At 41.0% G+C, this 13,207-nt stretch overlaps 1 protein-coding gene across 5 annotated transcripts in view; it reads left to right on the top strand.

Moving 5' to 3' along the window:
* Window positions 1-9,705, top strand: part of ADGRF1 (adhesion G protein-coupled receptor F1) — a 48,192-nt gene extending 38,487 nt beyond the window's left edge. For 4 of the 5 annotated variants that reach the window (XM_019986380.2, XM_070778074.1, XM_019986381.2 and 1 more), the window contains 5 exons: window positions 154-1,518; window positions 3,571-3,612; window positions 4,587-4,646; window positions 8,756-8,822; window positions 9,483-9,705. In XM_019986380.2, the coding sequence (XP_019841939.2) occupies window positions 154-1,518; window positions 3,571-3,612; window positions 4,587-4,646; window positions 8,756-8,822; window positions 9,483-9,571 (1,623 nt within the window). In that variant the 3' untranslated portion in view covers window positions 9,572-9,705. The remainder of the gene's footprint in view (window positions 1-153; window positions 1,519-3,570; window positions 3,613-4,586; window positions 4,647-8,755; window positions 8,823-9,482) is intronic. The other variant, XM_070778076.1, reaches the window with a different exon arrangement.
* Window positions 9,706-13,207: the final 3,502 nt, after the last annotated feature.

Genomic DNA, 13,207 nt, shown 5'->3' with positions numbered 1-13,207 from the left:
ATGCTATATTTCACTGCTAAGTTTTAATGTGTGATCCTTGATTGAGCCAATTCTCTGGGCAATTTTCTTGAGCTTAAGATTAATGACTATTCATCCACAGTCCTCTGACCAGTTTACTCAAAATCCAAATTAACTTTCATCCTTGTATTTTAGAATGTCATCAATATAGCTGATCACATCCTTAATTCAGCTTCGCTAACCAACTGGACAGTGTTACTGAAGAAAGAAAAGAATGCCAGTTCCCAGTTACTAGAATCACTGGAAAACATTAGCACTCTGGTACCTTCGACAGCTCTGCCTCTGCATTTTTCTCGAGACTTCATTAACTGGAAAGGGATTCCAGTATCTGCAAATCTCAGCAATCAAGGTTACAATTATGAAACTGAATTCCCCCCCCAAAATACCCCCAGTCCCATCACAGGCCATGTGTCTATTGGGCCAGGACAATTCAAGAAGCACCTTCCACATACTATCATCAGCATGACCTCCTTGACCCTGGGGAACATTCTACCCATTGCTGAAAATAAAAATGCTCAGGTTAATGGGCCCTTGATATCCATTATTATCCCAAACTCTTCCATCCATGAAATTTCCCTGACTTTTTCTAAGATGAAATTGAATCTGAGTCAACCTCAATGTGTGTTTTGGGATTTCAGTCATTTGCAGTGGACAGATACCGGCTGCCACCTAGAGAATGAAACTGCAAACTTGGTGACATGCCTTTGTACTCACCTGACCTCCTACTCCGTGCTGATGTCCTCTATTGTCCCTCCTGCCATCGTCCCCATTGTGAAATGGATCACCTTTGTGGGACTGGGGGTCTCCATCGGAAGTCTCATCTTATGCCTGACCATCCAAGGTCTGTTTTGGAAGCAGGTCAACAAAAACCAAACCTCACACAGCCGTCACATCTGCATAGTGAACATAGCTCTGTGCCTCCTGATTGCAGACGTCTGGTTTATTGTTGCTGCCACGGTGGACACAAACTCTGGCGTCTGCACAGCTGCCGTGTTCTTTGCACACCTTTTCTACCTCTCCTTGTTCTTCTGGATGCTTCTGCTCGGGTTCCTGCTGGCATATCGGGTGATCTTCGTGTTCCATCACATGGCCACACCTTTGATGGTGGCTGTCGGGTTCTGCTTGGGCTATGGGTGCCCTCTCATTATATCCATCGTCACCTTTCTGGTCACGCAGCCCAGCGATGGCTACAAAAGGAAGGATGCATGTTGGCTTAACTGGTCCGATGGGAGCAAGCCTCTCTTGGCCTTTGCGGTTCCTGCCCTGACTATTGTGGCTGTAAATTTGGCGGTGGTGCTATTAGTTCTCACGAAGCTCTGGAGGCCAGCTGTTGGAGAAAGGCTGGCCCAGGACAACAAGGCCACTGTCAAGCGCATAGGGAGGAGCCTCCTCGTCCTGACCCCTCTTCTGGGGCTCACCTGGGGTTTCGGCATAGTAACAATGGCGGACGGCCAGAATCTGTCTTGGCATGTTATTTTCGCATTTCTCAATGCATTCCAGGTAAGAACAATGAGAATAACCTATTGTATAGTCAGGTAACTGGAGTGAAGAGAATTGAGGATGGGAAGACCACTCTGGAGATGATCTCATCTCCCTGCCTCCAGCAGGACTATTACAAACAAAACCGCCTGCAACAGTGAACAGAATAAAAAGATCCATTTTTTTCCCCAATAGTAAATATTAGGCTTCTTCAGTAATCCATTCCAGTGTTTTAAATGTTTGAATTTGCGTAGCTAACACTCATCCCCCTTGCTGTTGACCCAGTCCTCTTTGTCTTGTGCTGATCTCTGTGAAGGCATACAGGGAAAGGGAAATAAATCTAGAATACTTTTGGAGTCTGAATGGTGTAAAGGAAGTCCCTAGTGTGCCACAGAGCAGTGCCTGGCCAACTGCAGGCAGCACTGTTTTTGTAAATAAAGTTTTATTGGACCACAGCCACACCAGTTCATTTGCATAGGGTCTGTGGCTGTTTCCCTTACATGGACAGAACTGAGCAGTTGTAAGAATCTGGATGACCTGCAAAACCAGAAATATTTACTCTCTGACTCTTTAAAGAAAAGGTTTGTGGACCTCTGCTGTCAAGCACGGGTTTTACACGCCATGATCAAGGAGTGTTCAGCAAGTAGGCGGGCAAAGTATTCCTTAGATTTGGAGAATCTGGAAGAGAGCCCTCAATCCTGGTTCAAGGAACATTGGCTGGGTCTCTTAACGCTGAACAATGTCTCAGGGTAGTGGCGGTTAAATGTTTGTAGGCTCATATATGTCGTGTTATCCAACTGTGTGACTGCTAACAAGTCATTTAATTTTTCTATCCTCAATTCTTTTATCTGGTAAGTGAAGTGAAGTGAAGTCGCTCAGTCGTGTCTGACTCTTTGCAACCCCATGGACTCTAGCCCACCAGGCTCCTTGGTCCATGGGATTTTCCAGGCATGAATACTGGAGTGGGTTTTCATTTCCTTCTCCAGGGGATCTTCCCAACCCAGGGATCGAACCCAGGTCTCCTGCACTGTAGGCAGACACTTAACCGTCTGAGCTACCAGGAAAGCCCCTGGTAAACAGGGATAATATTATCATCTGTGTGCTCTGGTGCTGGTGCTGAGTTGTGTCCAGCTCTTGAGACCCTGTGGACTGTAGCCTGCCAGTCTCCTCTGTCCATGGGATTCTCCAGGTGAGAATACTGGAGTAGGTTGCCATTTCCTACTCCAGGGGGTCTTCCCCACCCAGGGATGGAACCCAGGTCTCCTATGTCTCCTGAATGGGCAGGTGGATTGTTTACCACTCTGCCACCTGGGAAACCCAATTATTACCTGTATCTTAGAGTAAATACGAGGGTTCAGTGAGATCATTCAGCATTTAGCACTGTGCCTGGCACAGAGTAAGTGGTCAGTAAAGGCCTCCAGAAAGCAGTTGGTTCTCCACCTACTTCAGCAAACCAGGATATGTTTAGTGGTGGCACAAGGACTGTCATGGAGAGCACACACCTCATGGTGACAGGGTTAGGGAGCTTTCGTCCAGGGCCCTTGGTGACGTGCTGTCTGAACAGGCAGCAGCTGAGGGTGCTCCAACCAGGAGGAGGACTTCAGGGTCCAAGAAAGACGCTGCCGAGGATTCCCCAGGGGCTGGACTTCATGGGAAGCGTGCTGATACAGTCAATTTCCTCCACTTGGCCTTGGACTTCAGAGCCGGCTGACATCATAAGATGCTGAGTTGGCATTTCTTTAATGTCTAAAAAGACACAAAAGCAAATGGAAGTTCTTTATTTGGGGTTTAGGATGACACAAAGGGGAACATGAAGCTCCATGTGTGTTTCAAACTTTATTTACTCAATAATTTAATTAGCAACAACAACAAAAATGTTTGAGTACTTTGTGTTAATTCAGGCACTGTGGAGGTTTCATCGTATCCTTGTTTTCAGGGAACCCACAGCCAATAGGGGGACAGACAAGGAAATAATTTCAATGTTGGAGAATAGAATAGAATAGTAATAATATGAAAACTTTCTTTTCTGGAAATGGAAGAGATAATACATGTGCTTTATTCCTTCATTTAAAGGGTCTTTTCATCTTGTGTTTTGGAATTCTCTTGGATAGTAAGGTATGTGTATTCATTTCTCTCTTCCTCCTTTAACCCAGGAATCTAATCCCTTCCCTTCAGTTCTAAGGTCCTTATTCATATATATAAGAGGTTAGACCATGAAAAACTTTTTTTTCATAAAAAAGTTCTATAATTTTACAAAAGGCAGGTTCAGTCAGCATACAAAGAAACTGAACACTCTTTGCTGATAATGGAGCTATAGTGAATCAACCACAGCATATAATGTGACCACTGTAGAAAAAAGGGGGAAACTTGATTTTACTTTCAAATTTTGACTTGGCATAATTAGCCTGCAAAAAAACTTTCCATATGCTGGAAAAGCCTATTTATTTCTATGTTTCTAGAATTTAATATAGTAAATATTTTGTAGCCTCTAACATGAAATAGAATTCTTAATGAAGGATGACTAATGCAAGTAAAAGATAGTAGAAAAAAACTTATACTACTTTTATTATTTTTCCAAGCTTTTAGCAATTCTGCCGAGAGAAGTAAAGATAGTAAGTTAATAAATGTAGCCTTTGTTTCAATAAGAAGATAAGGATATTTTATAATTATTATAATTGTTGTTGTACATGCCCCCAAATCCCTGTTTACAAAGAAGTAATTTACTTTCTTCTGGATTGGAAGGAAATAATTAAATAAAAATAAATAATTCCGTGGTTTTCACCATTTAGTCAGTGAGGAGACTCTTCACTTCAAAGATAAACTTCAAGTCAGCAATTATTGCCAATTACTAATGTCTAGAATCTGAATTATTATAGCTTTTGGTACTGTTATTTTTTGTTTCATTCTAGATTTTTTTATAAGAAAAGACATAAAAGAAAAATCCTTTCATCAGGTCCCTATGCTTATAGTCTATTAAATACCACTGGGAAATACTATTACTAAATAACAATTTTACTAGTTTTGTATTTGATATGTCTATGTATGACTGCATATGGGTAGCTCCTCAATATATCTTTTTTGCCCTATAGCTGCGACAGCTGCTGCTCAACAAGTTGTCTCCTTTAAGCTGTTGGGACCAGACATCAAAGGTAATTATCTCCTGCTACCATGGAGGCAATTTGTGAAGTTCTGTACTTTTTACACAGTCCCACAACAGGCCCAGTTTTGTGTAAACCCACTTAAGTTTCTGTTGCCATTATATTCCTGGTATCTGGCATGATGTCCAGCAAACAGTTAATATTCACCAGAAAGTTTTTCAGTGAGTGAGTGAATGAATGAATTCAAATGTGTGGAAAGCTTCAAAGATGCTCAGGCATGGGGGTCTGCAGTGTTCTTGTGAGCAAATTCATTTGAAGCATATCACTTGCTGTAGTCTGACTTGTTTTCCAACATCTAGAATCAGTAGGGTCCTTTTCTCTGCCTAACTTTCTGCCTAATCTCCTGTAGACCTGTTTTCCTTCTCCAGAAAAGCAGAGTGGAAAGTCTTCATTAACTTCTAATATAAAAAATTCTCTCTTTGAATTTTCTCTCTTATGCTGGTATAACAAACTTTGTCCCTTGCAATTTTAGCTCTTTAGTCCACAAACTGCCAAGTTTGTATGGAGACAGGATTTCTGTTTTCATTCTTTGCCACAAAAGTGCAAGCCATGTAAGGAACCGTACAGTTAGAAACAAAAGTACTTGCCTCCCTATTTTGTATTTTTGACATTACCTCATACTTTTATCTTTCAGTAAGACATGGAGGGTCTTTCAGAAAGGATTCTAAAGTAGAAATTTCTGTGTCTGATAAAAATCAACTGACCTAAGTGTGTGAAAAAAATACATAGATATTTAGAGGGTTTTTTTTTTTAATATGGGATAATATAAACTTTTGAAATAAAGAAACAGTGAGGCAATCCCATCACTTCATGGCAAATAGATGGGGAAACAGTGTCAGGCTTTATTTTTGGGGCTCCAAAATCATTGCAGATGGTTATTGCAGCCATGAAATTAAAAGATGCTTACTCCCTGGAAGGAAAGTTATGACCAACCTAGATAGCATATTCAAAAGCAGAGGCATTACTTTGCCAACAAAGGTCCATCTAGTCAAGGCTATGGTTTTTCCAGTGGTCACGTATGGATGTGAGAGTTGGACTGTGAAGAAAGCTGAGCGCCGAAGAATTGATGTTTTTGAACTGTGGTGTTGGAGAAGACTCTTGAGAGTCCCTTGGACTGCAAGGAGATCCAACCAGTCCATTCTGAAGGAGATCAGCCCTGGGTGTTCTTTGAAAGGAATGATGCTGAAGCTGAAACTCCAGTACTTTGGCCACCTCATGTGAAGAGCTGACTCATTGGAAAAGACTCTGATGCTGGGAGGGATTGGGGGCAGGAGGAGAAGGGGACGACAGAGGATGAGATGGCTGGATGGCATCACTGACTCGATGGACGTGAGTCTGAGTGAACTCCGGGAGTTGGTGATGGACAGGGAGGCCTGGCGTGCTGCAATTCATGGGGTCACAAAGAGTCGGACACGACTGAGTGGCTGAACTGAACTGAACTGAACTGAGGCAATTAGTTTCTGGCATTAAAGTAACTTTCCTAGGTCTGCATTTCATTGGAGAGTGCTGTGAATTAGGATCCATGACTCAGGAATTGAGAGACCTGCTCTGTATTTCTGACTCTGTAGCCAACTGATTGTGTGATCATAGGAAAGTCACTTAGTACATTTTGGTCTCATATTCTCAAACTGTAAAAATTCAGTGTTGGACTAGTTGCTCAAAGCAGAAGTTCTAATGCTCTGTGATTTTAATTGTATGTCTTGATAATTGTATTGTCTTGAAGAACTAACATGCCTTGAGCCAGAAAATGTGAAATTAATGAATCATCCTCTGCTATTAAGAAAAGAAGGTTCATTATTAGAGAAATACAAATCAAAACTACAATGACGTACCATCTCACACCAGACAGAATGGCCATCATTGAAAAATCTGCAAACAATAAATGCTGGAGAAGGTGTAGAGAAAAGGGAATTCTCTTGCACTATCGGTCAGAATGTAAATTAATACTGTGGAGAACAGTATGGAGATTCCTTTAAAAACTAAGAATAAAACTACCATGGCTTCCACGGTGGCTCAAACTAAAAAATTTGCCTGCCAATATGGGACATCCAGGTTCCATCCTTGGGTCAGAAAGATCCACTGGAGAAGGGAATGGCAACCCACTCCAGTATTCTTGCCTGGAGAATGCCATGGACAGAGGAACCTGGCATGCTATACTCCATGGGGTCACAAAGAGTCAGATACGACTAAGTGACTAACACTTACACTTTTCTAAACTACCATATGACTGAACAATCCCACTAGTGACCTGAGAAAACCATAATTGAAAAAGACAAATGTACCCCAAAGTTCATCGCAGCACTATTTACAATACCTAGGACATGGAAGCAATCTAGATGTCAATCAACAGATGAGTGGATAAAAAACATGTGGTACATAGGTACAATGGATTATTCAGTCAGTTCAGTTGCTCAGTTGTGTCCGACTCTTTGCAACCCCATGGACTACAGCACGCCAGGCCTCCATGTCCATCACCAACTTCTGGAATTTACTCAAACTCACGTCCACTGAGTCGGTGATGCCATCCAACCATCTCATCCTCTGTCGTCCCCTTCTCCTCCTGCTCTCAATCTTTCCCAGCATCAGAGTCTTTTCGAATGAGTCAGTTCTTTGCATCCGGTGGCCTAAGTATTGGAGTTTCAGCTTCAACATCAGTCCTTCCAATGAATATTCAGGACTGATTTCCTTTAGGATGGACTGGTTGGATCTCCTTGCAGTCCAAGGGACTCTCAAGAGTCTTCAACACCACAGTTCAAAAGCATCAATTCTTCGGCACTCAGCTTTCTTTATAGTCCAGCTCTCACATCCATACATGACCACTGGAAAAACCATAGCCTTGACTAGATAGATGGACGTTTGTTGGCAAAGTAATGTCTCTGTTTTTTAATATGCTGTCTATGTTGGTCATAACTTTTCTTCCAAGGAGTAAGCGTCTTTTAATTTCATGGCTGCAGTCACCATCACAATGTCACAGTGGAATATTTTTCAGCCAGAAAAGGAATATGTTTGAGTCAGTTCTAATGAGGTGGATGAACCTAGAGCCTATTACACAGAGTGAAGTAAGTCAGAAAGAGAAAAACAAATATCAAATATTAACACATATATATGGAATCTAGGAAGATGGTACTGATGAATTTATTTTCAGGGCAGTGATGGAGTCATAGATGTAGAGAACAGACTTGTAGACACAGTGGGGGAAGGAGAGGGTGGGGTGAATTGAGACAGTAGCCTTGAAACATACACATTGCCGTATGTAAAATAGAAAGCCAGAGGAAATTTGCTGTATGATACAGGGAGCCCAAACGCAGTGCTCTGTGACAAGCTAGAGGGGTGGGATGGAGTGGGAGGGAGGCTCAAGAAGGAGGAGACATGTGTATGTTATGTATACCCATGGATAATTTCAGGTTGATGTATGGCAAAAAACAACACAGTATTTTATAATATATCCTCCAATTATCCTCAAATCAAAAGTAAGTTAAAAAAAAGAAAAGGAAGGAGTTATAGACTGTGTGACTGCATTAAAGACAATCCTTTAGTAAAGTAAGACAGGACACCCCCACCCTACAAAGCAGGGAGTCAGAATTTTCCTCACTGGATAATCAAAGAAAGAAAAACATTCAAAAGTAGAATAAAGCAAACCCCAAAGTAAAGATTCCCAACAGTGTTTTTTTCTCCCTGTTTCTAATATAAAATGTTCACTTTTCAGAAGGCAGCCATGGTCAGTGAGGGCTTTGCATCTTCTCCATTTGTATTCCTCCAGTTTCACTTTCTGGAGAAGGCAATGGCAATGCACTCCAGTATCTCTTGCCTGGAAAATCTCATGGATGGAGGAGCCTGGTGGGCTGCCGTCTATGGGGTCGTACAGAGTCAGACATGGCTGAAGCGACTTAGCAGCAGCAGCAGTTTCACTTTAAAATTAGGTGACAAAAATAAGATTTTTGTCTTCTGAGTAGGTGACAAAAATGAGATTTTCATCTTCTAAGAACATTTGGTAGAAGAAAAGATGAGCATTTGTAATTTTTTGAGGGAATCTGAATAAATAAGGAAGCACGTGAAAGAATACTTTGAATGCCTAAGTAACTTGGTTTCCTTTGGTGCAGCAGAAGTTATCAGATTCATCTGTCACACTCAGATTCGAAAAGCCTTTCAACCCATTCCAGCAGAAAGGTGAGTAAAAACAGACCAACGTTTCCAAAGGGTAGGAAGAAAGAATATGCATCTGTCATGGGTAATTCACTTTAGATTCTGATCAAAATTCTTTGAATTTCAGATAAAGTTCAAGTGTCTTAACTTGAAAAAGCATTTCCCACCCCAAATGCTCAATGTGCTCATCCAAAAGCTTTGGGTCCTACTATCACTGCCACCAACCAGTCTGAGGGCTTTTGTGGGCAGCCCTGGGGGGATAATATGTTATTTGTGTAATTAAAGGTCTTAGGGTTAAAATAAAGGAATGCGGAGCTATACATGACAAAAGTTGCACCAAAATCAGCCTGAGGGCCTTTAATAAATTTTTTTACCTTTTTGGACATTGATTCCTCATCAGTAAAATGAAAAACTAAGAGACCACTAAGGTTCCTTCCAGCAGTAACATTCAGTGGTCTCAAACCTTTATCTCATACCCCAGGATCTGAAAATGTGGGGTTTCTCTTCTCAAATGAGAGAAATATGAGAGATGTAAGCTTACAAGCATTAATAAAATGCTGTCTACCCTAAGTTGTTCATGAGACTGTCCAGAATTGTAAAGAATTGCATAGGCTTACTCTAATTTTGATCTTAGCTTGTTCCAACATAACAGCAATAATTCTTATCCTCTTTTTCCTCTTTTAGGCTGCTATGTATTTTCATATACTAGCGAATCCTCACATGACATCATGCTAACTCAGTTTTCATCAGCTGAACAAAGCGGGGAATCCTAAAATCAAGGATAATTTTTTTTTTTTTTTAGTAAATCGACACTCAGAGCTCAATGTCAGTGAAGACATGATATTCAATGGAATTTTCTGATTTAAAAATCTGGGAATAAAATAAAGAGCTTTTAGCAGCTTCATGACCACCATCTTTTATCTTCAATTAAATGGAGAGATTGACTTCTGTAAGGTTTGATTTAAAGGAATTGCTTCATAAATGTAGAAGATTAATTTTGTGTCAGAAATTTTGTCAGTTGTACTAGCTTCTCACTGCCACAAACTGTGGTTTCCTTTTTCATAAATTAGCATTATGCATGTGACATTTCCAGTTATCTGATTTGGAATAAGGAAATGTCATGAAATCACTTTAAATACATTGATGGACCATGTTTACTTTCTTATAAAAAAATCACTGGTGAAATTTCCTACAGAAAAGGCATTTTCTTCCTCAATTTCTAGTCAAATTTTATGCTTGTTAATTGTTTTTTAGATTCAGTCACTGAAGTTTGAAGGTTAATCAGAAGCAAAATGGAAAGTGTCCATTTCAGATAGCTTTGCAGCCCTGACTTAGAAACTATAACAATGTGAGTTTATATATATATAAATTATATATATATAAATTTATATATATATAAATTATATATATATAAATTTATATATATTTATATATATATAAAATGCAGTATTTGTCAATTTACAAAGAACTTTCATCTGGTCCCCGTCCAGTGACGTGAGGTGTCTGGGCAGACAGAATGAAGGGATGAGGAAATTTAGGCTTGGACAGGTCAAGTGACTTCCCAAGCATTGCAATGACGCTAAAAGGGTATTGGGCACTTCTAGGACTTTGGTTCCTAGTCCATTTCTACAGCCCCCTAACAGCCTTGAAAATTACCTGCAATCCTAATCAAGCCTTGTGAGGTTAAGTTCTTCATTTCTTCCTCCCAGAATTCTCTCTGTGTCAGAGGCAAAGTGAGAGAGAGTTTGATTGTCGGTGTTCGGGAAAACCGTAAAGCACCCGGGTGTTCTTTCATAATACAGCAGGCATTTACTGGAAGTTACTTACATGTATAGTTGGTGCTACTTTTGGATGAGATAACAAGGCAGCAAGTGAAGACCCTCTAGGACGTGACATTTCCCTTCCATACTGCCATCACTTTGGGCTCACCTGAATTTCAGCCCTGACCACAGGGCCCAGAAGAACTAAGCCCTTTGATTCATCCTTGCTTCCAGAGTTTCCTAAAAAGTCTGCAGCGGTATTTCTTAAAGCAAGTATCCGCTCCTTTCAGCAGCAGTAGCGATGATAATGATGCTGACGGTGATGGTAAGAAATTAAAAAAGAAGACACAAGATTTATATGCACTCACGATGTGTCAGGCTCTACTCTGTATTTATTTTTTATTTATTTATTTTAAATAACTTTTTAATTTTGTGTTGGGATGGAGCCAATTAAAAAATAATGTCATGACAGTTTCAGGTGAACAGCAAAGGGACTCAGCCATACATATACATGTATCTGTTTTGTGTTTATTATCTCATGTAATCTTCACAATAAGTTTGAGAGGGGGGGATATTATTATCCCTGTTTTATAGCAGCTGAAACTAAGGCACAGAGAGGTGAGATCATGTGAGCAGGGCAACATGGATGGCAAATGGCTGTGCCAAGATAGAAGTTATAGAAGTTGAATTACAGTAAGAGAGGGGTTATGTAAGTCAGTCTAGCCAGATTGACGTTGTTTATTTAATTGTAATTAGAATCCTAGACTGCTTGGTCTGCAAGGGAGCTCAGGTCTCTTCTAGCCACTATTTTACACAGAGCCCTGATGTCCTAAGACCCAGCAGCTTGTGATTATGAAAGCAAATCATGTCCATATTTACGGCTATCTGTAGGAATATATTAGTCAGCTCAGACTGCTGTAATAGAACATCCCAGACTTGTGGTTTAGACAACTGAAATGTATTTTCTCATGGTCCTGGGGCTGGGAAGTCCAAGTTGAACGTGCCATCAGACTTGTCTTCTAGTAAGACTGCTCTTCTGTCTTGTCTGTGTCCTCACATGGCCTCTTCTTCATGCACATGCAAATAGAGCTCTCTGGTGTCTCCTCCTCTTCTTAAAAGGACACTGATCTTATCAGATTAGGGCTCCACCCTTATCAGCTGGTTCCACCTTAATTACTTCCCTACTAACCCTATCTCCAAGTAACCACATTGGAGGTTAGGGCTTCAACATAGGGATTTTGCAGGAACACTATTCAGTCCATAGAAAGTAGCTAGAAATGTTTACTTGCCTGTTTTAACCAAAATTAGGGTCTTTTAAAACCTAGATAGCATATTGAAAAGCAGAGACATTACTTTGCCAACAAAGGTCCGTCTAGTCAAGGCTATGGTTTTTCCAGTGGTCATGTATGGATGTGAGAGTTGGACTGTGAAGAAAGCTGAGCACAGAAGAACTGATGCTTTTGAACTGTGGTGTTGGAGAAGACTCTTGAGAGTCCCTTGGACTGCAAGGAGATCCAACCAGTCCATTCTAGAGGAGATCAGCCCTGGGATTTCTTGGGAAGGAATGATGCTAAAGCTGAAACTCCAGTACTTTGGCCACCTCATGTGAAGAGTTGACTCCTTGGAATAGACTCTGATGCTGGGAGGGATTGGGGGCAGGAGGAGAAGGGGACGACAGAGGATGAGATGGCTGGATGGCATCACTGACTCGATGGAGTGAGTCTGAGTGAACTCCGGGAGTTGATGATGGACAGGGAGGCCTGGCGTGCTGCGATTCATGGAGTCGCAAAGAGTTGGACACGACTGAGTGACTGAACTGAACTGAACTGAAAAGTGTGTCAGGTCACATACCACATGCCATTGTTGTCTAACTCACTGATTACACACACATTCACTTCAGCTTCCTTCCAGGATGCAACTTAAACAATGATAAAAGAACTTAAGGAACTTCCCTGGTGGTCCAGTGGTTAAGAATCTTACCTTCCAATGCAGAGGGCACAAGTTCAGTTCCTGGTTAGGGAACTAAGATCCCACATGCCGTGTGGTACAGCCAAAAAATAAAGAAACTAAAAAAAAAAAAAATTGAATTTAAAAAAGAGAAAGACATTGGAATAGTTTCTATGTATAAAAAACTGCCACAAACTTAGGGGTTTAAATAAACTTGCATTTATGTTCTCAGTCTCCCTGACTTGGGAAACCAGGCACAGTTTAACTGGGTCCTCTGCTCAGGGTCTCACAGATTGTTGTGAAGGAGCTAACTGGTCTTCATTTTCATCTGGATGCTCAACTGGGGAAGAATTCGTTTCTAACTCATTCGGGTTATTGGCAGAATTTATTTCCCAGCAACTGGGTGAATGAGAACATTGACTGTTTGCCAACTATTGGCTAGATGTTATCCTGTGACCCCAGAGGTCACCTAGACATCCCTCCCATGGGGGTTTTCCTACAAGGCCACCTTATATCATTGAGCCTGAAAGGACAGTCTCTTATTCCAAGATGCTTTTAAGACAGAGTCTTGTACAATATAAGTTATCAGGGGAGTGACATCCTATAACTGTTGTCATACTCTATCAGCTAGAAGTGAGTTACAGGTTCTGTCTATACTCAAGGGAAGGGAATTTTTAAAGGTGTAAACAGCAGGAGAAAGGG

Source organism: Bos indicus, chromosome 23 (assembly GCF_029378745.1).
Source record: "Bos indicus isolate NIAB-ARS_2022 breed Sahiwal x Tharparkar chromosome 23, NIAB-ARS_B.indTharparkar_mat_pri_1.0, whole genome shotgun sequence".
Taxonomy (NCBI): domain Eukaryota; kingdom Metazoa; phylum Chordata; class Mammalia; order Artiodactyla; family Bovidae; genus Bos; species Bos indicus.
The sequence above is the reverse complement of the archived record's forward strand: the minus strand, read 5'-3'. Positions and strand labels throughout refer to the sequence as shown.